The sequence below is a fragment of the Triturus cristatus genome, chromosome 7 (assembly GCF_964204655.1).
Source record: "Triturus cristatus chromosome 7, aTriCri1.1, whole genome shotgun sequence".
Taxonomy (NCBI): Eukaryota; Metazoa; Chordata; class Amphibia; order Caudata; family Salamandridae; genus Triturus; species Triturus cristatus.
The window spans coordinates 1274551208-1274578164 of NC_140590.1; the positions used below are offsets into that span (position 1 = coordinate 1274551208).

Here is a 26957-nt window from a genome sequence, read left to right on the forward strand (position 1 = left end):
CCAAGCCAACCCGAAACGCACCCACGGAGCATTCACCTGCCACGCCTTCAACTTCACCTGCACCCGATCCTGCACCGCACCCACCAAGCCAGGCTCCAGCAACGACCACCTCAAGTGCATCTTGCTCGACACCCGCTCCATCCACAGGCACGCCGTCGAACTCTGGACCCTTCTCGACACAACATCACCAGACGTCGCCTTCCTCACAGAAACATCGATGAACGCCTCCTCAGCTCCCGACATCGCCATAGCCATCCCGGATGGCTACAAGATCGCCCGGAAGGACCGCGTCAACCAAGCTGGAGGAGGCATCGCCATCGTCCACAGAAACACCATCACCGCCGCCGAACACCTTCACTTCCAGATACACACCGACCCCAAGACCACCCTCAGAGGCACCCTCGTCTACAGACCCCCGGGACCACGCACACAATTCAGCGAAGCCATCGCAGACTTTGTCAGCCCGCACGGCCTTACCTCCTCAGACTACATCCTCCTAGGAGACCTCAACTTCCACCTGAAGAACAACAATGACAGCAACACTACCACCCTGCTGGACAACCTCGCCAACCTCGGACTCAAGCAACTGGTAACACCCCCACCCACATCGCCGGCCACACGCTTGACTCCATCTTCTCCTCCAGCAAGCACATCTCCTTCAGCCACTCCACCGGACTGCACTGGACAGACCACAGCTGCGGCCACTTCAACTTCAGGAGAACCACGACCCACAACCACCCTCAACAGGTTCCACGCAGAAGCTGGAGCAAGATCACCGCCGACCAGCTCACCACCTCCCTCAGCCAGAAACCCCCACCAACACGACGGACCCCAACGAAGCAGCCCGCAACCTCACACAGTGGCTCACCAACTGCGCCGATGACCTCGCACCACTGAAGAACCCCCCAGCAGACACGGCAGCAAGAAAGCCTCCTGGTTCACCAACGACCTCAAAAACTCCAAGAAAACCTGCCGTACCCTCGAGAAAGCCTGGCGCCACGACCAGACTACAGAAAACATGACAGCCCTCAAGAACGCCACCCGCAAACACCACCAACTGATCCGCACCACCAAAAGGACCACATTCAAAGAACGACTGGACAACAACTCCCACAAAAGCAAGGAACTCTTCAGCATCGTCAAAGATCTCTCCAGCCCCAGCGCCTGCAACAACGACATCACACCCTCGCAGGACCTCTGCGACTCACTCGCCTCGTTCTTTCACCGCAAGATTGCCGACATACACAACAGTTTCGGCGCACAGACCACGCACCCTACCACCGATCCGGCGCCCCCCACCACCACCCTCCGCACCTGGACGACGGTCAGCACCGAAGATACCACCCACACGATGAACACCATCCACTCCGGCTCCCCAACCGACCCCTGCCCACACCACATCTTCAACAAAGCCGACTCCATCATCGCACCCCAACTCCGGAACATCATCAACAGCTCCTTCGCATCCGCCACCTTCCCAGAGAGCTGGAAACACGCCGAGCTCAGCGCCCTCCTGAAGAAACCCACCGCAGACCCCACGGACCTCAAGAACTCCCGCCCCATCTCGCTCCTCCCCTTTCCGGCCAAAGTCATCGAGAAGATCGTCAACAAACAACTCTCCGCCTTCCTCGAGACCAACGGATCCCTCGACCCCTCGCAGTCCGGCTTCCGAGCAAACCACAGCACTGAGACCGCCCTCATCGCAGCCACCGACGACATCAGGTCCCTGCTTGACAATGGGGAAACAGCTGCCCTCATCCTCCTGGACCTCTCGGCAGCCTTCGACTCCGTATTCCACCGCACCCTGATACAGCGCCTCAGCAACATCGGAATCCAAGGAAAGGCCTTGGAATGGATCATCTCGTTCCTCGCCGGCAGAACCCAGAGAGTCCGTCTTCCCCCGTTCCGGTCCGTGGCCACCGAAGTCATCTGCGGCGTCCCGCAAGGATCCTCGCTCAGCCCCACCCTCTTCAACGTCTACATGAGCCCCCTCGCAGCCATCGCACGCCAACACAACCTCAACATCATCTCCTACGCTGACGACACCCAGCTGATCCTCTCCCTCACCAACGACCCCACCACAGCCAGAGCCAACCTCCAGGAAGGAATGAAAGACGTCGCGGAATGGATGAAGCTCAGCCGGCTGAAACTGATGCAGATAAGATGGAAGTCCTCATCCTGGGAACATCCCCCTCCGCCTAGGACGACTCCTGGTGGCTCCCTGCCCTGGGCTCCGCTCCAAAGCCAACGGACCATGCTCGCAACCTGGGCTTCATCCTGAACTCCTCCCTCACGATGACCAAGCAAGTCAACGCCGTCTCGTCATCCTGCTTCAACACCCTGCGCATGCTCCGAAAGATCTTCCGGTGGATCCCCACCGACACCAGGAAGACGGTCACCCAGGCCCTCGTCACCAGCCGACTGGACTACGGAAACACCCTCTACGCTGGAACCACAGCCAAACTACAGAAAAGACTCCAGCGCATACAGAACGCCTCTGCACGACTTATCCTGGACACCCCCCGCTTCAGCCACATCTCTCCCCAGCTGAGAGACCTGCACTGGCTCCCCATCAGCAAGAGGATCACGTTCAGACTCCTCACCCACGCACACAAGGCTCTCCACGACATGGGACCCACATACCTCAACAACCGCCTCACATTCTACACACCCACCCGCCACCTCCGCTCCGCCAGCCTCACCCTCGCCACCGTCCCGCGCATCCGCAAGACCCCCGCCGGAGGAAGATCCTTCTCCTACCTGGCGGCCAAGACATGGAACTCCCTCCCCACCCACCTACGACTGACCCAGAACCATCTCTCCTTCAGGAAACAGTTCAAGACCTGGCTCTTCGAGCAGTAGCGGTTCCCCCTCCCCCCAGCGCCTTGAGACCCTACGGGTGAGTAGCGCGCTTTACAAATTCATTGATTGATTGATTGGTTGGTGCAGGCCGGGTACGGCAAGCTTAGGCCTTGTGGCTTGGACTACGGCAACAGGCCTGGAGCACCCCGGACCCAGAAACAGCACCCCGCTCCACACCCCCTCCCAGTAGGACAGCAAGTGTTAGGTCGGTGGGAGGGCAGGGGCCCATCGGGGCAGGTCCAGCAGAGTTGCGCACCCCCGCTGAAGGCACGGCACGCCCCCAGGACTCCGCCAAGCGGGACCAGGAATGGCGCCTCAGGCCGCCGTAGCACCTCGAAGGATCTGGGGGGAGGGGCGGGAGGGCATCCACGGGAAGGCCCAGCGTCGACCTCCCGGCCCGCCGCCCGGCAAGGCAGCCGAATGCCCCAGCCCACTCCCCACTCACCGGAGCAGTCTTTCGCGTGGGTCTCAGCCGACCACCACCAGCGAGATGGGGCCCAGGAGAAGCACGAGGTGGCCCAGGGATCGGTGTACGCCGCCGGGCACAGGAGACCGCCCACCTCCAGGGGCGATGGATGCCCAGGTAGACTCCAGCAGGATGGGGTACCGCTCAGATGGGAGTGGCGTGAGGAAAAAGAGGCGCCCGCTGCCCGATCCGCGCAGCAGGTGGGCCCCCCAGATACGATTCCAGGAAGGCAGGAGACGGCAAAGACAGGGCGACCACAGTCTCTGTAATCCTGGCTAGCGCCGCAAGGATGGAAGAGGGGAGGGCCCCACGAAGGCCGGACACCAGTCCCGTAAACCCTCCGCTACCCGATCTGGTAGCCGCCACACCAGTGGCCCCACCAGACCACAGCTGCTCCTCCGCCGGCCCCCGGGCGAACCCCAAGGCCAGCGCCGAGCAGGCGCAACGGCCGCTACCTGCGAGACGGGGCCCAGGAGAGGCAAGATTCATCCCAAGGTTCAGCGTAAGTCGCCGGGCTCAGGAGACCGCCCAACTCCAGGGGGCGACGAACTTCTAGGCGGCGACCAGCAGGATCGGACACCCCCTTGGATGGGGCAGTGCAAAGAAAAAAAAAAAGGGGGTGACCGCTGCCCGATCTGCACAGTCGATGGGCCCCCCAGGCACGCTTTCAGGAAGGCAAGAAGTGGCAAAGAGAGGGCAGCCACTGCATCTGAGGGCCAGGCCAGCACCACGAGTATGGAAGAGAGGGGGCCCCACGAGGGCCGGACACCAATCCCGCTCACCCTCCGCTACCGATGTGGTAGCCGACACACCAAGGGCCCCCACCAGTCTGCAGCTGCTCCTCCGCCGGCCCCCGGGCAGGCCCCAAGGCCAATGTTGATCAGGGGCAACGGCAGCCGCCCCGCCCCCGGCGAGGATGCGTGGGACCCAGGAGCGCAGCTGCGGGTGTCAGGCCTGGATCGCTGGCCCCGCCGGCTGGAACACCCGGCGCTACCTCTCCACCCGCACGGAGAGTGGGGGGAACCAACAGGGCCAGCTGACCACAGGACAGGGGCTCAAGCACTTCTCAAGGCCAGGAGGTCACAGCCGGTCCGGGGAGAACAGCGACACAAGGCGATGTCCGCAGGGCCAGGACGCCAGGCCCGTCATTACGGTGTAGTGGAGGCCTCCATCTTGCATCCCAGGGCCTGGAGAATCCAAATTCTGCGGGACGCTTCTGGAGGCCGACACAAGCCACAGACAGCTCCGGACGATGCCACGCGCCCCCGGGGTCAGGGCAGGCAGGTGGGAGCGGTTGATGGTAGCCAGAGAACACAGGATGCGAGGCGGATGACGGAGGGGTCCAGGAGCACTCTTAGAGTGCGACGCCATCTTGACGCCTCAGGCCACGCCTCTCGGCTCAGATATTAACAGACAACTCTAAGGCGATGTGGTACATCAACAAACAGGGAGGAGTAGGGTCGAATCTTCTCTGCAGATAGGTTCTGCAACTCTAGTCCTGAGCTCAGGACCATCAGATTGACGTAATCGGAAATCATCTGGCCAGAGTGCTGAATGTGCGTGCGGACAGTCTCAGTCAGCAATATTCGACCGATCAGTGGCATCTCTATCCAGAGGTGGTACTTTACATTTTCAGGGTGTGGGGGTTTGCTCAGTTGGACCTGTTTGCTACTCACTGAAACACACTCTGCCTGTCATTCTGCAGTCTTCAGTATCCGAAGCAGGGAGTGTTGGGGGATTCGTTTTAGTTAGATTGGGACGTACAGCTTCTTTACACGTTTCCCCCATAGCCTTGATTCCTCAAGTTCTGATGAAGATTCGCCAAGACCAGGTCCAAGTCATATTGATCGCCCCAGCTTGGGTGTGGTACATAGACCTTCTTTACCTCTCATTGCACCCTCCACTCCGTCTCCCTCTTAGTGCAGACCTCCTCTCGCAATCGTAGGGGCAGGTTCTACACCCCCACTTCCAGAACCTGCACTGCCATGCCTGGAGATTGAACGGGGCAACCTGAGCTCTTTCTCTCTCCCACCGTATGTGGTGGGCGTTATTGTATCAGCCAGAAGACACTCCACCAAATCTGTCTATGCTGGTAGGTGGGCTAAATTTGTGAAATGGTGTGTGGAGAATTCAATTGATCTCTTAAATGCCCGTTTATCTGATGTTCTGAGTTGTTCTCTTTCCCTGGAGCAACACAGTTGTGCCGTGGCAACTGTTAAAGGCTACTTATCTGCCTTGTCGGTGTTTCTTTGTTTGCCAGACCAACCCTCTTTATTTAAATCTCCTATGGTTAGGATATTTATTAAGGGTCTCACTAAAAGGTTTCCTCCCACTCCCTTTATTATGCCTCAGTGGGATTTTAATTTTGTTCTTACGTTTTTGATGGGTTCGCCCTTTGAACCTTTGCATATTTGCCCTTTAAGGTTTCTCGCCTTTAAAACTATATTTTTAGTGGCAATCACATCGGCTAGGAGGTTTAGCGAATTGCAGGCTCTTAGTTCCAAGCCTCCTTTCACATCCGTCCATGCGGATAAGATGGGTCTTAGGACCAGAGCTGCTTTCCTGCTTAAGGTGATCACTCCATTCCACTTTGGACAGTCCATCACCTTACCTACTTTCTACCCTCCCACTCCCTTATCTAAGTCGGAGAGATTTCATTGTCGATGCCCTAAGAGGACAGTGAGCATCTACTTGGACAGAGCCAAGGGCTACAGGCTGGATGATCAACTCTTCATAGGATATGTGGGCAAGATGAAGGGCAAGGCTTCCCACAAAAGAACGCTGTCCAGGTGGAAAATCCTGTGCATCAAGATCTGCTACACCGTGGCCAAGAAGGAGCCTACTGAAGGTATTCGATCTCATTTGACCAGATCTAAGTCGTTTTCTTCGGCTTTGGCTAGAGGTGTCCCTATGGTAGACATCTGCAAAGCAGCAACTTGGGCCTCCCTCCACACTATTCCTTGGATTCGGAAGTGAGGAGGCACAGCCATTTTTCTTGTTCAGTATTGCTGGATTTTTTTGTGCAGGCAGGCACCCTCCTTCGAGAGCGAGACTACTTGGGGATTCAGTTTAAAAGGTGAGGAATCCACAGGCAGATGTTACATCAGAAGCACAAGTTACTTACCTTCTGTAACGCTTTTTCTGGTGGATACAGTATCATTACTTCAGCTGTGGGGAAGATCATATGTAACTGTACTAAACTCAATGATAATCCATTTAATCGTCATTTTTAATGCATTTACACTTAATAATAATTGGTTGATTGCTAAGGATTAATAATACTGTAATCAAGTTAACTTAGCCTGATTCTGAGCCTCAGCTGAATATTTCAAGTTTTAAGGTTATCAGTGTGCTGTGTTTCTTTCCTCAGCAAGAGCTTAATAGGCACCTTGTTAGTTAGACAAAAGTATATTTTTATGTATTAGACTAAGTTTGAGGCCTGGGAGGAGTAAAGATGGCAGCAGACATGAAGAGATGACGGTAAAAGGAACCTCCTGTACCCTCTGTTCAAGGACGAGCAGATGTGTACCTAATTATATGAGAATGGGAATTTGAGAAATCTACCGGTTCTCAGCAAATGTCACCACAGGATTGGTCTTGGACTGTGGGAACGAGATATGGATGTTCTGGAACCTTCAATTGAGCTTTTAATTAGTGTTCCATAGTTAGTTACAGCTCAGACTTTACCCTAACTTAGACGAGAGCATACCTTTCTGTTGGGTGTTCCGCTGAGGGGAAAGCTTTATGCTAGGCGCTCTTTCGCTTCCTTCTGAACTTCTACTAAGGTTCACATAATGCTGATACCTTCTTCCCTTCCTCTTTAGAATCCCTGGCTCTCTCTTTATCCTTTCAATGTGGGTTTCATCAAGGAACACATTAAATGAATATTTCACATTCTTTACATGTTGTTTGTTATTCTCCTGTGCTTTATAATACTTAAATACAGAATAAATGAGCACCTGAATATGATGGCTGTATTATTATACTCTTTTAATCATTGCCAATTTTATTGATCTACTGAGTACTTAGAAAATAATCCTTTATGGCTGGAATACCATCCTCTCTGTCGTCATTGTGAGGCCTCTTTGGGTTCACTGCATTTGAAATGTATTTCCGATGTTAGCTCCCTCTCAACGCTTCAAGTTGACAAGCAAAGGTCCATACAAACAGGAAGGGATTCTGTTTGATGTTTTCACCAAGAGACTGAGGTTCAAATACCCCTGCTGTATCACCTGTGTACAGAAAAACTGAAAGAAGTGTTGGAATCCCGGTGATCTTCTCTGGAGGGGTAGGGAATGCACACCAGTACTGAGGGAAAAAACTGTACTGCTGCGTATCAAAGAGAATGAGATAAACTACTTGATGAATTCGCATTCTCCTGGACCAGAAATCTGCCTACACTGCATCATTGTGTGAAGTTGGATACTGTAGAAACCAGAAACATTGACTGCTGCTCAGTAGATCAATGTGAAGTCTTGAGGGCCAATGCATGTCACTGTGACTCTGTGTTAGAACCTGCATTCCCATATACTAATTGAAGTTTCTCAATTCTTCCCAACCTCTGCCTACATTGCACACTTCATGCCTACTATTCATCCTCCCCTTGAAAAGGGTATTCAGTCGTTACCCAGCAGTCTTTGCCCTACAGGACATTACCACGTATGCCTTTATGAGGCAGGTAGGGTACAATAGAGCCTTTTCATTGGCTCTTTACCTCTTTACCATTCTGGTAGGTTTTTATTTTAAATGGCATAATTATTTTGTCATTTGAAATAAAAGGAATTTATGAGTTATGGCAAAGGTAAGGGTTCAGGGTGGTAAGGCTTTTAAATGTTTTTTAGGGTTCAGGGATGGGTAAGGGTATGGTAGGGTAAGGTGTTTTTAGGGTTCAGAGATGGGTAGCGGTAAGTGTAGTAAGTATTTAAAGTTTTTTTTAGGGTTCAGGGATGGGTAAGGATACGGGTTGTGTGGGAAATTTAGTGTTCAGGGATGGGTAAGGGAGCGGGTGAGTAAATGGCTTTTGAGGTCCATGGGTGGGTAGGGATATGAGTTAGTAAGGGTTTTACAGGGTTCAGGAATGGGTAAGGTTAGTGCGTAGTAAGGGATTTTTAGGGTTCAGGGATGGGTAAGAGTACAGGTTAGCAAGGGTTATTAGGGCTCATTGGTCGGCAAAGGTACGGGGTAGTGTGCTTTTTTTTTAAGGTTTAGGGATGGGTAAGTGAAATGGGTAGTATGAAGTGAATCTATACGGGGAGATAAAAAAAATATATATATATGTATTTAAAAAAAATAATTTTTTTTTTAAAAGGGCAAATATATATGAATGTCTATCGCTGCAATTATGTGGTAAAGCCCTGCATGGTGTTACAGTGTGTTGTAAAGGTCAGCGTGTTATAATGCTCATGTGGTTAAAGGATACATGGTATTGTTTGATATTCAGTTATTCACCTTCGCTACCCATTGAATGTCATAGGCTAAAGACAAGGTACTTTACAGTTCGATGAACTCAAATTAGTACCAGGCTTGTAATGATTCCATGGTCAACAGCAATACTTGTCACGGGTATTGTCTAATTTCCCCTTGAGTTTTACACATCCAGGAGAACTACTGGCCTAACATAGAATGGGAGCAGTCAGTGGTTGGCCTCCTCTCATATTTTGTTTACATGTCCCCAGATTATATTATCTTTATGCAACCCACTTTCCTGCCCTGCCCTCTACTCCACCCTCATCTCTGAGTTGGTCAAAGGTGTATGTCTAGATTCAACCTCAATCATCTCCAAAGATTCATAAATCCTGCTGCATCTAACCTGCAGAAAGCAAGTTCTATTTGTTTCCTTAACATATCCTTATATTGCATTCTACAGGATGAAGGCTTGGATGTTGTTGGCAGCCACCAATTGGCTCTCAGAAGCAGAAGTCCCTCCTTTCACAAGCAGGTACGGCCCACTTCCTAAAACCCTTGACTGCAGCTGGTACTTCTCGGGTATGATGGTGGAAAATATAAATTCTTTACTTTGCAGTAAATGCTTTCTGAATTCTAACAGCAGTGTGAGATTCTTTTCCCACTGCCAGAATATATGACAAATTAACTTGGGGCAGGTGACTTACCTTAAAAGTAGTGATGTCACAGCAGGCATCCAATTTGTGTTATTGCTCTGGGATGTATTAAATAGTGAACTTGGAAAGGTCAGTCCTTGCCCAGATGGGTTAAATTCCATGAAAACAGGTTACAAGGGAGCCTTACCTTACTCCTGTTTCACTGTTTTCCTGAAAGACAATTAAAGGGCAATGCATTTAGTGAGAGAACATAAAAGAATTATAAAGATCTTTTACTTAAATATATAGTTTTGACAATAATCTTACAATTTGATTTTAATGAGTAACTCATTTAAACATATATTTTATAAGGTACCTAGAGCACTGTGCGTCCCCTTTCGCCTACTTCAGAGTGTCACACACAAAATGGAGTCAGTGTGATGGGGGATACAGTGGAGAATTAAGATACAATCCTCAAGTAAGGTTTAGTTAAAGGTGAGCAAATTGTTTTCTGACCCTTCTTGAACTGCAAGTAGTTTGTCTCTGCTCTCTGCTGTGGGTTCAATAAGTATCAAACAGAGAGAGAGGGACCCCTATACCAAGGGAGGGGGGTGCCAAGCAAGACCGTTAGTCAGAAAAAAGGAGATCTCCCTTGGATCTCTAAAAGACACCAATCATTCAAACTCATAAAACTTCTTATAAACAAATTGCAGGGCAAAAATCGGCTTCAATGAAACAAACAAACTGTACACAAATTCATTTATTAAAATAATTCACAAAGGTATCCCACCTAGCAAGCAGTTGTACATTTCAATTAAAAAACAGTTGGAAAATAATTTCACCAACATAAAAGCAATTAAAATCAATGAGAGTTTAACATATGAAAAGGTGGCACACAATAATACAAAATACCAACAGTGAAAATCAATCTCAATACATGATTAAATGGTTCATAAAAAACAAAAGAATTGGGAAAAAGAAGAACAGAGAAGGAAAATTATTCCAACTCAACAAAGAAAATCACTAAATCAGAGAATCATCGGTTGTGATCCCAATAGAGATATGATTATATTGCATATACGACACAACCCATATTATCATAGATTTTATCCGATTTTCTTTTTTTGTTAAAGCATCGACGCGTTTCGGTAGGCCACAGGTAAAGCCAACACCTTCCTCAGGATATATTGCTGATCCCAATTATGTTCTTAGCGGTTCCTTTTTCTTTTATGAATTCTTTTAAGCTTGCATGAAAAGTGGCGCCATAGGGCTAGTATTTCATCGGTTGACTTATGGATAATATTCTCATAAAAGTCTGTTACCGATAAGTCTTTAGTGCAGCCAGGTTGTATAGATGCACTTCCTTGACCAAGGTTTTCTAAGTTTGAGAGAATCGTAGGTAGTTGTCCTATCAAATATCTTTAGGACTACTGACACACTTCCGACGCGGAGTAGATGGAACCTCCGATATAGAGTGTCCCTTTGACTAGTTCGAAAAAGCCCTTCCAGCGTGGTTAGGATAGAACTTGGATCCAATGCGTCCCTTAGCAGGGCTCAACGCGGTCCACAAGATGGATTCCTTCAAATATATTGGGTTCAATAAGTTCCATGGACTAGGACTCTGAACTCCTAAGCTTCTGCCTCTATGACTGATATGACTGAACTCCCTTTTGGTGATTAGATGAAGGAAAGTGCAGCACAGGGTCCTGCTAGGTATGTAACAAGGTGTGGGTCTTTGTAGCTATCTTAGGTCTTGAGGATTGTGCAGAGAAATTGGAACTTTATCCTTGCATCTACTGGGATCCAGTGAAGCGCTTTCCAATCTGGCTTAATATCATTCAGGTGTAGTCTGGCAGCAAGCTTTTTAAGTCTTTCCTTCCTAGTAATGAGCCTAAGCTGTCACTTTTCTTGTTCATTCACACTTGAACCCTGAGCCATGGGCCCCTGGCTAACCCCCTTTGCTAATTCATGCAGATGCTATATGGGACAGGCTCCTTACTGGACAAAGTTAAGCTCTTACTTAGCTAGGAACTCTTTCTGGGGGAGCAGGTGAAAAGATTGTAGAAATAGGACAGTATGAAATATGAATCTTCTGCTGTAAATCATCAAAACAGGGAGGCCAAAGCCAAATGCAACAATGTGTATTATTATAGGTGTCATTTTAAATGCAAAGCACATTGTAAGGAAAGTAAAAACATGTGGCAGCATATGGAAACAGAAGGAGGGGGTGCCACGCGGCTCTCCTTCTAGGGCAATTCATGGCCCTGGGGACCGCCAACCCCCAGCACTGGCTCCTGCTATGTCCCCTGGTGTCTATCCCTGGGACACAGCTGTTTGCTTTTACTTGGCAGAAGCTTTCATAGCCCCGGCAAGCCATTTTCAAGAGGGCAATGTGTCCAGCCACCAACAGTGACTGCATCCTCCAGAAGGATATTTGGGACGTCAGGGAAGTGACTGCCTGTGTGAGGATTCCATCAAATAGATCTTGGCCTGTATAATAAACTCTAATGCCTAAATAACAAAACACAGTTGGTTGCCAAGACACAGGTCCCCGTTAATAGCGAGAGCTGGGTCTGATAGAGTAGGAGCGCATGGGAACAGGCAGGATTTCACTGAATACATGCGCTATCCAGACAGGTATGTAAACTTGTCAAGGATGTGAGGTATCTCATCAGGAACAGAATGGATATCTCCAAAATTTATTAGAAAATCTTCTTCATCCAGTAAAAACATTCGCCCATAAACTGTGCATTTTAGTACCAAGAACTGGGTTCTTGCTCTTTCACATAGGAACCTCAGAAAAAATCACATTTATATTAGAATAATAATATTGTAACTTTACTGTTTCATAAAACAAACTTGCTAAAATACTACAAGAAATACCATAGGTTAATGGAATATGGTGATATGTTACACCTTCTGCTACTAATGCAGGTAATTTCAAACACACATAACAATCGCTAACTTCCATAGTGTCCACGTATAGCACAAATAACTTTGTAAATACATTTAAAGCAGTGTCATTATTTGCCACAGTGTGGTGTACGTCTAACTCATCTGGTGCTCCTAAATCTACTCTGTCTCTTTTAGTCTTAGACTCCTCTGGTGCTTCTAATGTTACTCTAGCTCCTTTAATGTTAGCTACCCTTTCATGTGAGTTTGTGTTATTCTTTTCTTTTGTAACCATCAAATAAGGGATGGCTACTGTTAGTACTAACCAAATTATAAGTACTAAAAATATACTACATATGCATATTCTACAACCTCTGTGTACACAATTTCATTTTGGTTTTCCAGCAGCCCTATCATCAGCCATTTTGGGCTAAGAAGATTTCTCTTCTTTATTTTCTAATTACTTATGAAATATAAATTCTTGGGATATTTCAGGCTGGTCTCACTTCTTCGACAATCTGTTCTGCATTTATTTCTTCATCACTTTCTTCATTTAAATCTAGATTCTCGAATTCTTCAAGAATTACATATGTCAATTCAGGACCCTTGAACCTATTGTTCAATACTTTTAATCTTTGACTTCTTCATTTTGGCTTATCAGTAGATGTCCCAGACTGACCAGACATTTCGTTTACCTGGTCAGGTTCTTCATTAATTGTGTTGAAATGTTACTTTAACCTTTTCACACCACCTGGCCAGTTATCACCTCTTCTGACCCTTTTTGCTTGCGCGGCACTGTCACGGTCTTCGAGTGTTCTTTTATTTTCATTAAGTTGTGGCACAATCTGGTTATTTTCGTTTTCAGAATCCCTCTCTGTCTGTCCTTGTCCAGGGCTTATTTCTGTAACGTCATTTTCTGCCTGGACGCGTTCTTCTTCCCTGGCCTGACCCTGTTCAGGTTTTATTTTGATTTTCTCTTTTTCTTCCACCTGAACTTGTTCTTCTTTTCCTCACTGGTCCTGCTCAGGTCTTACTGCACTTTAGTTTTCTGCAGCCTGAACGTGTTCTTCTAGACCTATCTGTCCCTTCTCAGACTCATGAATGATTTCCTCCACCTCTGTCTGAGTAGATTGTTCTCTCCTTGTCTGACCCTGCTCAGGTTCTCCAACAGTTGTATTTTCACTTTCCTGAGCTTGTTCTTCTATACCTATCTGGTCCTCACTATTCTCCTGTCTCTCTAACCGGGTTTGGTTTCTTGTTCTCACATTTACTTCAGGTATGTCAACCACGGGTATCCAGTCATCCTGACTTATGCTCGGTTGTTCTTGGTCAGCTACTTCAGGATCTGTTACTCTAATTCCTTCAGCTGCACAACCTTCTGCAGACTCAAATGCTTGAGTCAGTTGGGGACCTTCCACGTCAGGTGCTGGTACTCTCTTTGAAGCACAAAAATAAAGCAATGCCTAATCTTGATGAAATCTAGCTCTATCACTAAGCACGACTCTCGAGTGTGATTCTTCACCAACACCTAGTCACCAGGATTCAGATCATGTGCTTGATCCGGCTGCCTGGCAACTGCGTCCTCTCCAACCTGGTGAGAGATAGAATGCACTAGATCAGCCAGTTCTTTGCAATAATCCAATACCAAATCATTAGATATATTCAACAGTTTGTGTCCTGGTATACATGCTTGCCTCATTGCTCTTCCCATGAGTAATTCATGGGGACTCAATCCTGTATTCTTGTCAGGAATGCTTCTGAGTCCCATCAGAACAAGAGTTAAAGCATCAGGCCACTCCAGTGGGGTGGATGCACATACCTATGCCAATCTTGTTTTTATAGTGCCATTCATTTGTTCTACCTCTCCAGAAGCCTCTGGGCGATATGCGCAGAGCAGTTTTTGTTCAATTTTAAATGCTGCACAGAGAGTCGAATTATTTCATTATTAAAATGAGACCCTCTATCTGATTCCAAAGTTACTGGAAAACCGAACCGTGGAATCAGTTCTCTCAACAACAATTTGGCAACGGTTATACGGTCATTTCTTCTAGTAGGGTATGCCTCCACCCACTGTGAGAGTAAACGAACTATGACAAGTATGTACTTCAATCAATCAGGTGTTTGTTAAGCGCGACTACTCACCTGTAAGGGTCTCAAGGCGCTGGGGGGGGGGATGGATGGGGGTGTCACAGGTTCCAGTCCATCAAGGAGGGGGTCTGTCGAAGAGCCAGGTTTTGAGGTTTCTTGCGAAGATGGGGAGCGATGTTATCTGTCTGAGGTGGAGCAGAAGTTCGTTCCAGGCTCTGGCCGCGCGGAAGGAGAAGGAGCGGCCTCCTGATCTGGTCTTTCTGGTGCGGAGAACCATGGCGTAGGAGAGCTGGGCTGATCGTAGGGTCCTTTGAGATGCGTGGAATTTGAGTTGGCTGTTCAAGTATGCTGGTTCAGTGTCGTGGAGGGCCTTGTGAGCGTGGGTTAGCATCTTGAAGGTGACTCTAGCTTCGATGGGGAGCCAGTGGAGTGTGCGCAGGTGCTGGGAGATGTGGCAGTGTCTTGGCGGGTTGAAGACCACCGGGAGCAGGGAGATGGGTCTGTAGTTTTTAAGGTCGGTGGGGTCCGCCAAGGGTTTCTTCAGGAGGGGGTTGATCTCAGCGGGTTCCCAGTCATCGGGGAACGAGGCGGTTGCCCGGGGAGCGGTTGATGGTGTGGCATAGCATGGGTGCGATGGTGACGGCGGCTCTGTTGAAAATGTGGTGTGGGCATGGGTCCGTGGGGGTCCCGTAGTGGATTGACTTCATCGTCTTCAGTGTGTCTTCGGTGGTGAGGGCTGTCCAGTTGTCGATCGCTGGCTTCAGGGTGTCGGGGGTGGTTGGTGAGTGTTCAGTGTGTTGGTTGCCTTCGTCGAAGTTCTCGTAGATAATCTTGATTTTGTGGTGGAAAAAGGTGCTGAGTTTATCGCCGAGGTCTTGTGAGGGAGGGATGTCGGTGGACTCGCTGGTGGGTTGGGCGAACTCCTTGATGATGTTGAAGAGTTCTTTGCTGTTGTGTGCATGAGTGGAGATTCTGTCTTCAGTCGCTTTTTTCCTTGTTTTTCTCATGAGTTGGTGGTGGGCGTTGGTGGCAGCTCTGAAGTTGTTGTGGGCTTCTGTGGATTTGGTGTTCCTCCAGGCCTTTTTGAGTCGGCGGCAAGTGCGTCTGGACTCTCGAAGTTCGGTGGTGAACCATCTAGCTTTCTTGGCGTGGGTGTTGCTGTTTTTCTTGAGGGGGGCTATGGTGTTAGCGCTGTCGAAGATCCATCTGTGCAGGGTTCGGGCTGCGATGTTAGGGTCGTCGTTTTCCGCGATGGTTGGGGTGGAGTTGCTGAGTGATGAGGTTAGCTGGTCGTCGGTGATTCTGGTCCAGTTTCTTTGTGGGAGCACTTCAAACCTCTGTAAGGTGATAATTGTATGAAATATATTTGCAGCCTTATGACCCTTCCAGGTGAGTTGATGGTTTTTCCGGGCATAGCTAAGTATTGCTTCCACCTGTCGAAATCGCAGAGGCTTACAGATGATTGGGCGGACCCCCTGCCGTGGTGAGGATTTAAATGAAGGGATTCTGTGTGCTCTGTCCAATTCAAAAGGCTGATCAAACGATATGCCAGTAAACTTAGGAATCCAATCCTCTAGAAAGGCTAAACAAGAGCCTAGAGCCTCCTCCGACCCCTCCGGAACACCAAGGATTCGGATGTTGCCTCTACGATTGCGGTCTTCCAACTCAGCTGTCTGTCTCAAAAGCATAGATGACATATTCTTCAGAGAATTTGCTTCATTGCATGACTTGGTTACTATGTCCTCAACATCACTGATCCTCTGTTCAGCTACAGAAAGTCTGTTATTCACAGTATTCATATCTGCTCTAATGGCCGTTATCTCCAGCTGTATAGTTTTTGTGGTTTGTTTGGTTGATTTGGCCAACTCATGGACATCAGCCAGCTTTTTAAGGATTAGGTCCAATGTATTGTTGATATCTGGTTTCACTTTGATGGGTGAGTCTGACTGTGAGGGTTCACCTTTATTTCTCTTGTGCAGCAACTTAGATTCACGGTCAGACATTTTGAAGGATTTTTAGGTTGTGGTAACAGTTGAATAATTAGTTGGTTGTTTGCTTGGTTAGTGAAAGTGTCTAGTGACTCCCAAAAGCGCCGTGCTAGGAGAAAAAGAATGACTCAAAAGGACCCCTATAAAGATAGTAGCGGCTCTCTGTAGTAATGCATGGACATTATGTGGGTGTTTATGAAGATCCAGTGGGCCAGTTGGCCACAACACTTGCAGATTGCCTTCAAATTACCCAGGTGTGGTAGGATTAGCTGCCAGAAGGCAGTGTGGCAGTAAGTCGCAGAGAAAAGGTAGTGGTCCTAGTAGGTAGCCAGTGGTATCAGGTAGTATAGCAGCGTGCATAGATACGCCCGGCGAAGAGACCCAACCTATCTCCAGTTTGGTGAGCAAGTCTTACCCTCCGCAATTCGTCCACAGAGAGCACAGAGCATGGCGTGATAGAGCTTGGTGTGCAGCTCCTTCCCTTCGCGATTCGCCACAAATAGAATGCACAAGAGCCTCAGAGGTCAAAGACAGGATCCCAGCAGAGAGGAGAAAACAGGAATGCCCAGGCCGCTATCTGGTGGAAGACACGAGCCATGCTTAAATGAAGTGGCATTCAGGTGCTTGAATAATGCTGTAAGGGAACATCCATCGATTCTCAAGCAGACCCATGGCATGCACTGGACTCGCGCTGGTCACTCGGAGGTAACAACAGCTTTGGATGACTGAGTTTAATGAACGCTAGTGTAGCGTGGAGCCCCTCCGCATCGCCGCCATCTTGAGGTCAGGCATGCCGATGTATTAACAAACAGCTCGCCGAAGTAACAGAAGGTGCTGAAAATACTTTGACATCAGAGCGCCATCAGCGTGAGTGAGTAGTTATGATCGACAGACAGTTATGTACCTGCCGTGGGACATCGGATCAGCCGGACGGGAACATCTCGTTCAGACCTTCAGGTAGGCGCCATTTTGTTTCCCTTCGCAGCGCGTCGCGAAGCAAAACCCTCTGAAAAGTCGACTATTCAGCCTCCGCCATCAGGTATAGAGGGCTCCTCAAACGCCAGACACCTTACAAGGCTATGCCAGCGCTACCTGATGCGCGATCAGTCGGTCACAGGGCTCGGGAAGGGCAGCGTTTCCCCCGGTCCGACGGAGTGTCTAATTCAGGCGGCCATCTCCACTGCCGTCCAAGCCACGCCCCTCCTATTTGCAGCCTTATAAACGGACCTTCTGCTTTTCCAATTCTTCCCATACTGACCACTGTATTTCTGCCTGGATTCATTTGTTGACAGATTAAGCATCTCTGGCATAGACTCTCTGCTACATTCCTGAATTTTGGATTAAACAAATCCTGCCTAAAGAGTCTAATCATAGCATCCCTGCCTATGTGGGTGTCTCCGTGATACATCCTAGCCAATTGTGAAAGCAGACAGTCTGGCATTACTGGCCTGCCATCTAGGTAAATCCACACATCATCTTCTGACCTCTTTGGGCACCCTACTTTCACCCATTCTTCTCTTTCTCTCAATTCTACCTCATCTTGTTGTTGTCTTACTTCTTCCCATGTTTCCACTCCTGAGAGTAGCATAAGTTGGCAGCTAATTCCACTTGTTTCAAATTTCTTGTTTACCGACAATTTATTTCTGGCACAGTATTAAGCAACCTGGTCAGCATACCTATTACCAGCTGTCACATAGTCATCTCCTGACTGATGTGCGGCACACTTGACTACTGCCACTTCTTTTGGCAATTGTATTGCTTCCAGCAGTTCTTTTGCGAATTTTCAATTTTTAATTGGGGATCCTGAAGAAGTCAAGAAATCCCTCTGCATCCAAAGCTGGCCAAAATCATGCACGACCCTGTAACCATACTGCCTATCAGTAAAAATGGTTACTTTCCAATTTTTCCCCAATTTGCAAGCTTTAATCAAAGCTATCAATTCGGCTACTTGTCACATCCAAACAGTTGTGCTCGACTTCATCTCTCACCTCTTCTCCATATACATCTGGTAATAAGGTGGCAGGATTAAGTACGGTACATCTGACTATTGTCACTTTTTCAGCACTGTGGCGACTGGCCAGGGATAGACGAGACTCGAATTGTTTGTAAGCGGGGTTTTATTGACAGATAGGTTTTTCTCTTGGTGACTTCCAGTGTCTTTGTGTCCCTGTATGCGTCTTCTCCGGGTTTTCGCCCTGGTTCGCCCCCTCTCTCAAGACTTCTGGCCGTGTCGTGGTTCTTCGCCGCCAGGTATCTCCTCTCGGGAAGGATGTGGCCCCAAGAAGCAAGGAGATAAACAAAAGGGAGGTGTCAGGCGAGTGTTGACAGGATCGTATCCTAGTACCAGGACCGGGTGTGAGGGGCTCCCCTAATTGGGTGAGGGCATGCACCGTACTCGTGATAATAACAAGGGTGTGAAGGGGGGGAAGGTTGTAAGCACGGGGAAGGTAGGGGCGGGAGCAAGGTTCACACAGGGGGGTTAGTCGGCTTCTCCCCTCGACCCATCCATCCCGCCACACGACCCCGTACCTGTTCTAGCCACACTCCTCCCCTGGGAGTGTGGCGGGGCGCTTCGCGGTATCCCAAGCCTCCTGGCCTTCTGCTGCCGGCTTCTCTGCTCTCACATCCGCCTTCCTCCTGCTCGCTTCTATCCTCCCGTCCGCCGCTCGCCTCTTCGCTTCCTCTCCGCTCTTCACCAGTGCTCCTCCGGGGATCGCCGTCCGTCCATTGCTGGGCTTCCCTTCCTTTTGACGTCGCTCGCGTCGTGACGTCATTCCGGGGCGTGTCCTGGATGTCGTCATGAGTCCAGTTAAAGGGCTCCTCGTCGCTTGAGTTGAATCGTCTCTCTCGGTCCGGTGACGGGAGCCATTCTTCCTGTTGGGGGGGGGACAAGTGTGGTAAATAAAATTCCTTTACCGGGACTGAATTTGATGCGGAATCATAATAAAATAGCTCAGTAAAATGAGAGGCAGAATCCGTGATATTAGAGTTTCGGAATGGGCTTTATTCCAATGATCGATTATAATCGGATGCTCCAAGTTCCATCACCACGGGGGTTCAGGAAGTGAAGTACATACTTTATTGACAAGAAGTAACTTTTATAATACATACATTACAATGAAGCGAATGCAGTAGGCGTAACAATTGATAAGGAAATTGACGTTTTACCTGCGTAACCGAAAATGGGTGTAATAAGGAATAAAAAAGGAACATGATTGGTTATGATGTCATACATAGGTGGATCTATAAGATAATACTTGGCATAGATGCGCGCGCAGCAGCATGACGTGTAATTGACGTGTAACTAGGGGGGTGAAGGGGACTTGACATTAGCTCTACATGTGGAGACGAAAAGTCTGGGGGGTCAAGTCAACCTAATCCCAAATCATATCTAACATCCTATGTTTAAAGAACTATGTTATCCACAAAAGAAGGACTCTCGAACCGAATCTATTCTATACTGACTGTGCGTGCGTGTACAAGCGTCTAAGTGTCTACACTGAATGCGAGGGGGTAGGAATATTCCATGGTAACAGGGCTATGAATTACTTGCATGAGGACAGAGAGGCCGAGCCTTTGCTCAGTAGCTGGAAGAATGTTTACTTAAGCTGCTAGACAGGAATGCATCGGCTAAGGAGTGAAGCAGATAATTCGAAGGTGAAATACAGTTCTTGGCAGAGAATAGGCTGATGTCAGGTTTCGTGAGCCGCGCAGAGAATGAGACAAAGTTCATGGTCACAGATGCAGGCTCAGACTGGAGCTTTCAGAGGCAGAAGGCAAGAAGAGTTTGATGACAGAATCAGGGCCTACTTGCCTGGACTGTAAAATGGCATAAGTGAACCATATAAAGCCGGTGGCCTTTCATATTTAGGAATGGAATATCCGGCCTATTCATGGCGGATCTGACAGAGGACATGTTGACGGTGGACACACATGTATTTGCGTCTTCATAACTGGAACTGGAGGAAACATACATGTACTTGTGACATGCACATAGAACCGTTGGGGTCCAAGATAGGGGACATAACTGACCAGGAAAATCCACATTTCCACATTCCCTCCTTGTCCCCTACTTGCCCTTCAAGAGATATCAATCTTCATCAATCCATTGATCTGTTCATGTAGCATCATTTGTTCTTCTTTCTTCTTCCGTGATCTTGAATGAAATCTTGGTGGTGGAATACACGATGTGGTACACAGACCACAAATCGCTGGTCCACATTGTAAACATAGACAGCAACTGAATAGTATGAGAAGGCCAATACCTAGGAAGGATAAAACTCTCCATCCCCAGGCTGATATCACACTCCAAAACCAACTGGACCAAGTCCAAGTGCCTGGGTTCTGGTGTATCTGGTTTACAATCTTATGAAGGCGAGTGATGGCTTTATATACAGATGGCGAATTTTCTGGTATGAATACGCAGCAGCTTGATCCGATGACCCTACAAGCTCCGCCCCTATCAGCCAGGATGACGTCAAGGACAAGACAATTTTGAAGCACAACAATCCGCATAGCAGACTGCTCTTCCGTTAAATTGCCTAAGGCGGAAATAGTCTCATTCACTACTGCTTCAAGGGTTCTAGTTAATCTACGTATCAGCTTACTATTAGTAACAGTACCTATATAGAGAAAGATGCCTTTATTAAAATCTACATACTTGTCCCATGCTGTCTCAGTGTAATCGACAATGGGGAGGTCTCTCCGCTCTCTGTTGTGTACTAAATGAATATTTCTGTAATAATCAGGAGGAGCTAGGAAAACAGGTGGCAAAAGGAATGCAATGTAGCAGGTACCATCCCAATCTAGAGGTAGACGCATATATGCAGTCTGACCACATATAAAGTAGGAGTGGCGAGAAGCTCTAAATGAAGATTTGCCTTGATCACTGAATTCTACTATAGTAGTGCATTTACTATGGCCCATATGTATGGAACCAACCTTTCTTACACACAATTCACCCTTCGCTGGGAATACTGACATGGTGGGTAAGACTAGTTCAACTTCGGATACGACATTTAGAATCATGAGATTAGGTGTAAAATTACCTAATCCATATACTTCATTTTCTAGATCAGTTCCTGTTCTTTTGGGGCGACCCTCCTTGTCAGGGTAGCAGACCTTGAGTAAAACTAGGTTCAGGTTTCCCCATATCCAATGATCTTGGTAAACTGCGGTGTCTGAGTCTATGGAATTGATTAAACTAAACCATGCTCCACAGGAGCCATTATGTGTAAATGGATGTGGAAAGAAAGGCAGGACTCCTTCATAATTTTGATAGGGAGGGAGTCGGCCACACACCCAACAATTGGTGGCATTACTAGTCTGATGGGAATGATGTAACATACTAATGAAAGTGTTATTGCGCAGCGCAAGTCTATAAGACAATTCATGCGGAGGTAAGTCACTAAAAGAATGTTCAGCAATAACATTATAAACGTGTCTAGAAATAGGGTAATATATGTGCAACAACATACTTGTAATAATTATTAAAAGACTCAATAAAAACAGAATTAATAATGTCACTATACAGTGGCTACGCAGTGATTTACAATACGCCTGTCGTTTCAACATTTTCCGGGTATTTTCTCTACTCAGGTCCAAGGGATACATGTCAGAGACAATTCAACCGCTTCACCTTGGAGAGGACTTAAACAATCAAATTGCTCGACTTGTTGGGCCTAAGCTTTAGTTTGTAGTTTTCAGAGTTATTTTGTTCAACAAAAGGAAGTTTTGAATCAGTCTGTGAGGGAGTGCAGGGCACAATGTCTATATCCGAGGATAGTCCATGAAATTTCTTGATATGACTTGAATGAATCCAGCCCTTGCGGCCCTCGATCTTCACGGCTGTCCTTGTGGTCAGCAGGACCAACTTGGGTGATTTCCACCTGGGCTCCAGCTGAGTCTTTCGGTCGAAATTCCTCACAAAGACAAGATCACCCGGAACAACGTCATGGGGTTTCACCTCAGTGTTGTCGGGAAAGGCTGCAGCTACCTGTGAACGACAAGATTGTAGTGCAGACATCAAGGAAGCCAAGTAATCTGTCAGCATATTACAGTCAATATCAGTTATTTTGCGTGGTATAGGCGTCCCCCACATATTCGGTGGTCTGCCGAAGATCACCTCATACGGGGATAGCCCTGTTCGAGAGTGTGCTACCATTCTCATGTAAAAGAGTGCAACGGGCAACGCTACTACCCAGTCGACACCTTTCTCTCTGCATATTTTGGACATTCTGATTTTCAGTATCTGGTTATGTCTTTCTACGAGACCTGCTGCCTCGGGGTGTCGGACACAGTGGAATTTCCACTGATATCCTAACAGAAGTGAAACGTGTTTCATTAATTCGGATGAGAACGGCTGGCCGTTATCTGAGTGAACAACACGTGGTAAACCGTATCGTGGGAAGAATTCTCGAACCAACTGTTTGGCAGTAGTCGGGGCAGTGTAATCTGAAACCGGGTATGCCTCTGTCCAACGGGACAGAGCGCAGACAACTACAAGAACATATTTGAATCCTCGACATCGTTCCATATGGATATAATCCATCTGGAGTACTTCAAAAGGGTGATGAGGAGGATGAAATCCACCCTGTTCTACGGGAACGCTTTTTCCTGGGTTAAACTGACAACAGATCATACAGGTACGGACCTTTTGTTTGGCTGCTGCTCGTAAATGTTTATTGAACCAAATGTGTTGAATGCTGTCTAGCATAGCTTTTTCTCCTAGATGTGCTGGACTATGTATAGTGTTAATTATAACTTGGACCATTGAATCAGGAAGGAACCATACAGACTTTTCCTTCATCATCCATCCTTGGTCCGTTTGGATCCCTCCTAATTCAGTCCATTTCTTTATTTCGTCTGGTGTAGCATGTGTCTGTATGTCAATTACGTCAAGAGTAGGATCTTTAACTGTCATACAATGTGTCGGTGTCGGGACTATTGTCTTTGTCATGTCGGGGGTTTGAGTTTGAGCAGTCTGTTTAGCTGTTCTGTCGGCTAGATCATTGCCTTGGGAAATGATATCGGTAACCTTCGTATGAGCCTTACATTTCATAATTGATATTGCAGTGGGTAGATGTATTGCATCTAATAAGGCATGAATGAGGGGTCCGTGCTGAATGTGGGCACCGTGGGAAGTTAAATAACCTCTCTCTCGCCACAACACGCCGAAGTCATGTACAACTCCGAATGCATAACGTGAGTCAGTGTATATGTTGACTTTTTTATTCGTGGCTTGAATACAGGCTTGTGTCAGAGCGATGAGCTCTGCGGCTTGAGCTGACAAAGTATTTATACGATTAGTTTCAATGACTTCAGTATCTGTGGTGACTGCGTAAGCAGCCACTAACTCTCCTGTACTTGTTCTCATACATGAACCATCTACATACAAGGTCAGGTCTGGATCTGACAATGGAACATCGGTTAAGTCTTGTCTGGGTTTCGTCGTTATCGTAATAACTTCAATACAGTCATGAGCTAGTGGGTCTGTTCCGATTACAGGTAAAAGTGTGGCAGGATTCAATGTGTTACAGCGTCTGATTTCTATATGTGGCTGAAACAATGTAAGTTCGTACCCTGTAAGTCGTGCTATAGTCAAGTGTTGTGTTTGCGTTCTATTTACAAGAACCTCTACTGCGTGTGGTACTTGAACTGTCAATGGATGTCCTAACACTATGGCATCGCTTTGTCTGATTGCTAAAGCTGTCGCTGCCACTGATTTCAGGCATGCAGGCAAAGCCTGAGCTACGGGATCTAATGTACTAGAAAAATAAGCACATGGTTTGTGTGCTCCTGTTTGTTCCTGTGTTAGTACTGACAAGGCAGTACCTTCGCGTTCTGTAACAAAGAGTGTAAACTGTTTTCTGTAACATGGCGTTGCTAAAACGGGTGCTTGACATAAAGCTTTCTTTAGGCTTTCAAAAGCTTGTGTATGTTCCTGAGTCCAAGGGAGAACAGTCGGTGTGGCTGCCTCCTGTGTGGTTAACTGAATGAGTGGTTTTGCTAGAAATGCGTACTGAGGGATCCACTGCCTGCAATATGACGTGAGGCCTATGAAGGCTCGTACTTCCTTTTGTGTCTTGGGTATTGGCATGTTAGCTATTAACTGAATGCGGTCGGGTGTAAGCTGCCTTCCCTCCTTGGACAGCGAGTGTCCAAGATAAACAACTCGCTGGACACAGAATTGCAGCTTAGAAGGGGACACCTTGTGCCCCTTTTCGGCTAGAAATTGTAAAACTGTCAGTGATGCTTTTTCACATTCCGGTTCGCTTCTCGCGGTGATCAGCAGATCATCGACGTATTGAAGCAAGGCAGTGTTAACTGGCATGTGGATACTGTCAAGTTCTCGTTTTAGTGCTTGGCTATAGATGCTGGGGCTTTCTGTAAATCCTTGAGGTGCGCGTGAGAATTTAAAGCTACGCCCATTTAAACTAAATCCAAACAAATATTGGCTTTCCGGATCTATTGGGACGCTGAAAAAGGCATTCTTGAGATCAATTACAGTAAAGAATGTTGCTTCGGAATCAATAGCTGTCAGTAATGATGAGATATCTGGGACCACAGGAAATTGTGGCACAATGCATTTGTTTAACTCGCGCAGATCAATAACCAATCGATATACTGGCGGGGCTGTAGGATCTGTTCGTTTAAGAACCGGAATTATCGGTGAATTACATACATTGGAGTCTGTTTCTACAACTACTCCTTGGGCAATTAGCTCGTCAATGATTTGTAGTAAAGCCACCACAGCATCTGGTGGTAACTTGTATTGTCGCATTCGTGGTAGCACCACTCCTGCCTTTAGTGTGACTCGATATGGTGTAATATTCATGCAACCAACATCAGTAGGGCCTTGTGCCCATAGATGTGTAGGTAAAGTCTGCAGTCGGGGATCCATGTCTCTAGATACATAGTGACCTTTAAAATCACGTAAAAACAACCTTACTCCTTCCGGAGAACAACATATTATGGCTCCTAGAGCTTTCAGGGTTTTAATTCCTAACAGATTTTCTGGGCATGATTTAGTGAGCAATAAATCTGTAGTTCGGGTCAGAGGTCCTATCGTAAGTGGAAGAGGCTGTGATACTTCATTAACAATGGGTTTTCCTGAAAAACCAAGGGAAATATTCTGAGAGCCTGAGAGGGGTGCCCCTGGAACTTCACTACGTTTTATAGTTGTTCGACTTGCCCCTGTATCGAGTAAAAATTTTCTATCTTGACCTAATAATTCACTATGTACATAAGGTCCTTCTTGATCTACAGGAATCTCGATAAGGGGTAAGTCAACTTCCCTCTCTAGGCTAGTTCATGCGTAACGCTGATACTCAGGATATTCATACTGTGCAGTCTGATACATTTGTCGTGTTGTGGTCTGTGTGGCAGCAGCAGGCAACGGTGGTGCAGCTGGCACAAACTGTATTGGTTGTTGTGCGGCTGGCATGGCCTGGGCATGCTGCATAGCTCCTTGTTCATTCTGATCTTGTCTGAGTGGCCGTGATCTTTCTTGTGTTTTACCTATGGCGATATTATGTTTTAAAACTGGACAATCGTGTACGTAATGACCTGGCTTTTTACAATAATTGCATGTCCCTTTTACAGGTCCTGCTGAATCGGAATGTGTCATACCCTTTTTATGTCCTTCAGCTGGAACTGTCTGGGAAACTAGCATTTTCATTTTTGTGTCTTTCATGCGTCTGTGTTCATGTTCTTGTTCCTCTCTAATTCTATTGTGATGGTACTGTAACATTTGTAACATTTGTGATGGAGTGTTACCTTGCCAGGTACTCTCGAATTTTAATACTCTATTCTTCACTGGGGGCAGAGCATTTTCTACTAGTTTTGTTACAAACAGATGCGGGTATGATTCGCTACTTGCTTTTATGCCACTATTTATACCAAAACATTTCTCGAATCGGGCATTGTAATCACTAGTGTCTTCATCTTGCTTCTGTTTACAGGCTGAAATTGTACCCCAATCTTCCTTTTTCGTAGTTAATAAACGTGGCAGTACCTGTACTAGTAGACCTGGTAGTGCTTTAGTTTTGTCCCCAAGCCCCGAACCTGGACCTCGGGCCCTTTCTTCTGCTTCTAATGCTGACCATTCTATCTTTTGGTCTCCTACCTCCCACTCTTTTTCCTTGAGTTTCTCATAAATGCCAGCAGGCATCAACACCTTTAATATTGTCATAATGTCGGGATAGGTATACTCTCCCATGAGTAACATGTCTTTAATTTCTCGGTGAAAACCCGCTGGATCTTTGTCATGACTGGGTACCACTTTCTTCATTTGTAACAGTTCTATTTTTGATATGGGCGTATATACAAATACGCGCCTAAACTCGTTGTCCTCGCCTTTTATTGGGTGCACTTCTCGTAAGGGATTCTGTCTATCCATGTGATACGTGGTTCTTTCCTTGCCGGGCAATGAGACATGCTCTGAGCATACAAAAAGAATATACTGCTTTCTTGATTCTAGAATTTCTTTAATTAATTTAGTACCTGGACCTCTCCATTTATTCATAAGCAATTCAGTCAATATGTCAGGTAAGGGACCAGGGTCCGAATGCTGACTCCGATATAGTATAATGAGTTGTTGAATCATATAAATCCCAGCTAACC

General features: G+C 47.2%; 1 protein-coding gene across 1 annotated transcript in view; it reads left to right on the plus strand.

Annotated features, from left to right (window-relative positions):
- Positions 1–26957, plus strand: part of LOC146811810 (uncharacterized) — a 343512-nt gene that overhangs the window by 154495 nt on the left and 162060 nt on the right. The window contains exon 6 of the mRNA XM_085614539.1: positions 9195–9266. Coding sequence (XP_085470665.1) covers positions 9195–9266 — 72 coding nt within the window. The remainder of the gene's footprint in view (positions 1–9194; positions 9267–26957) is intronic.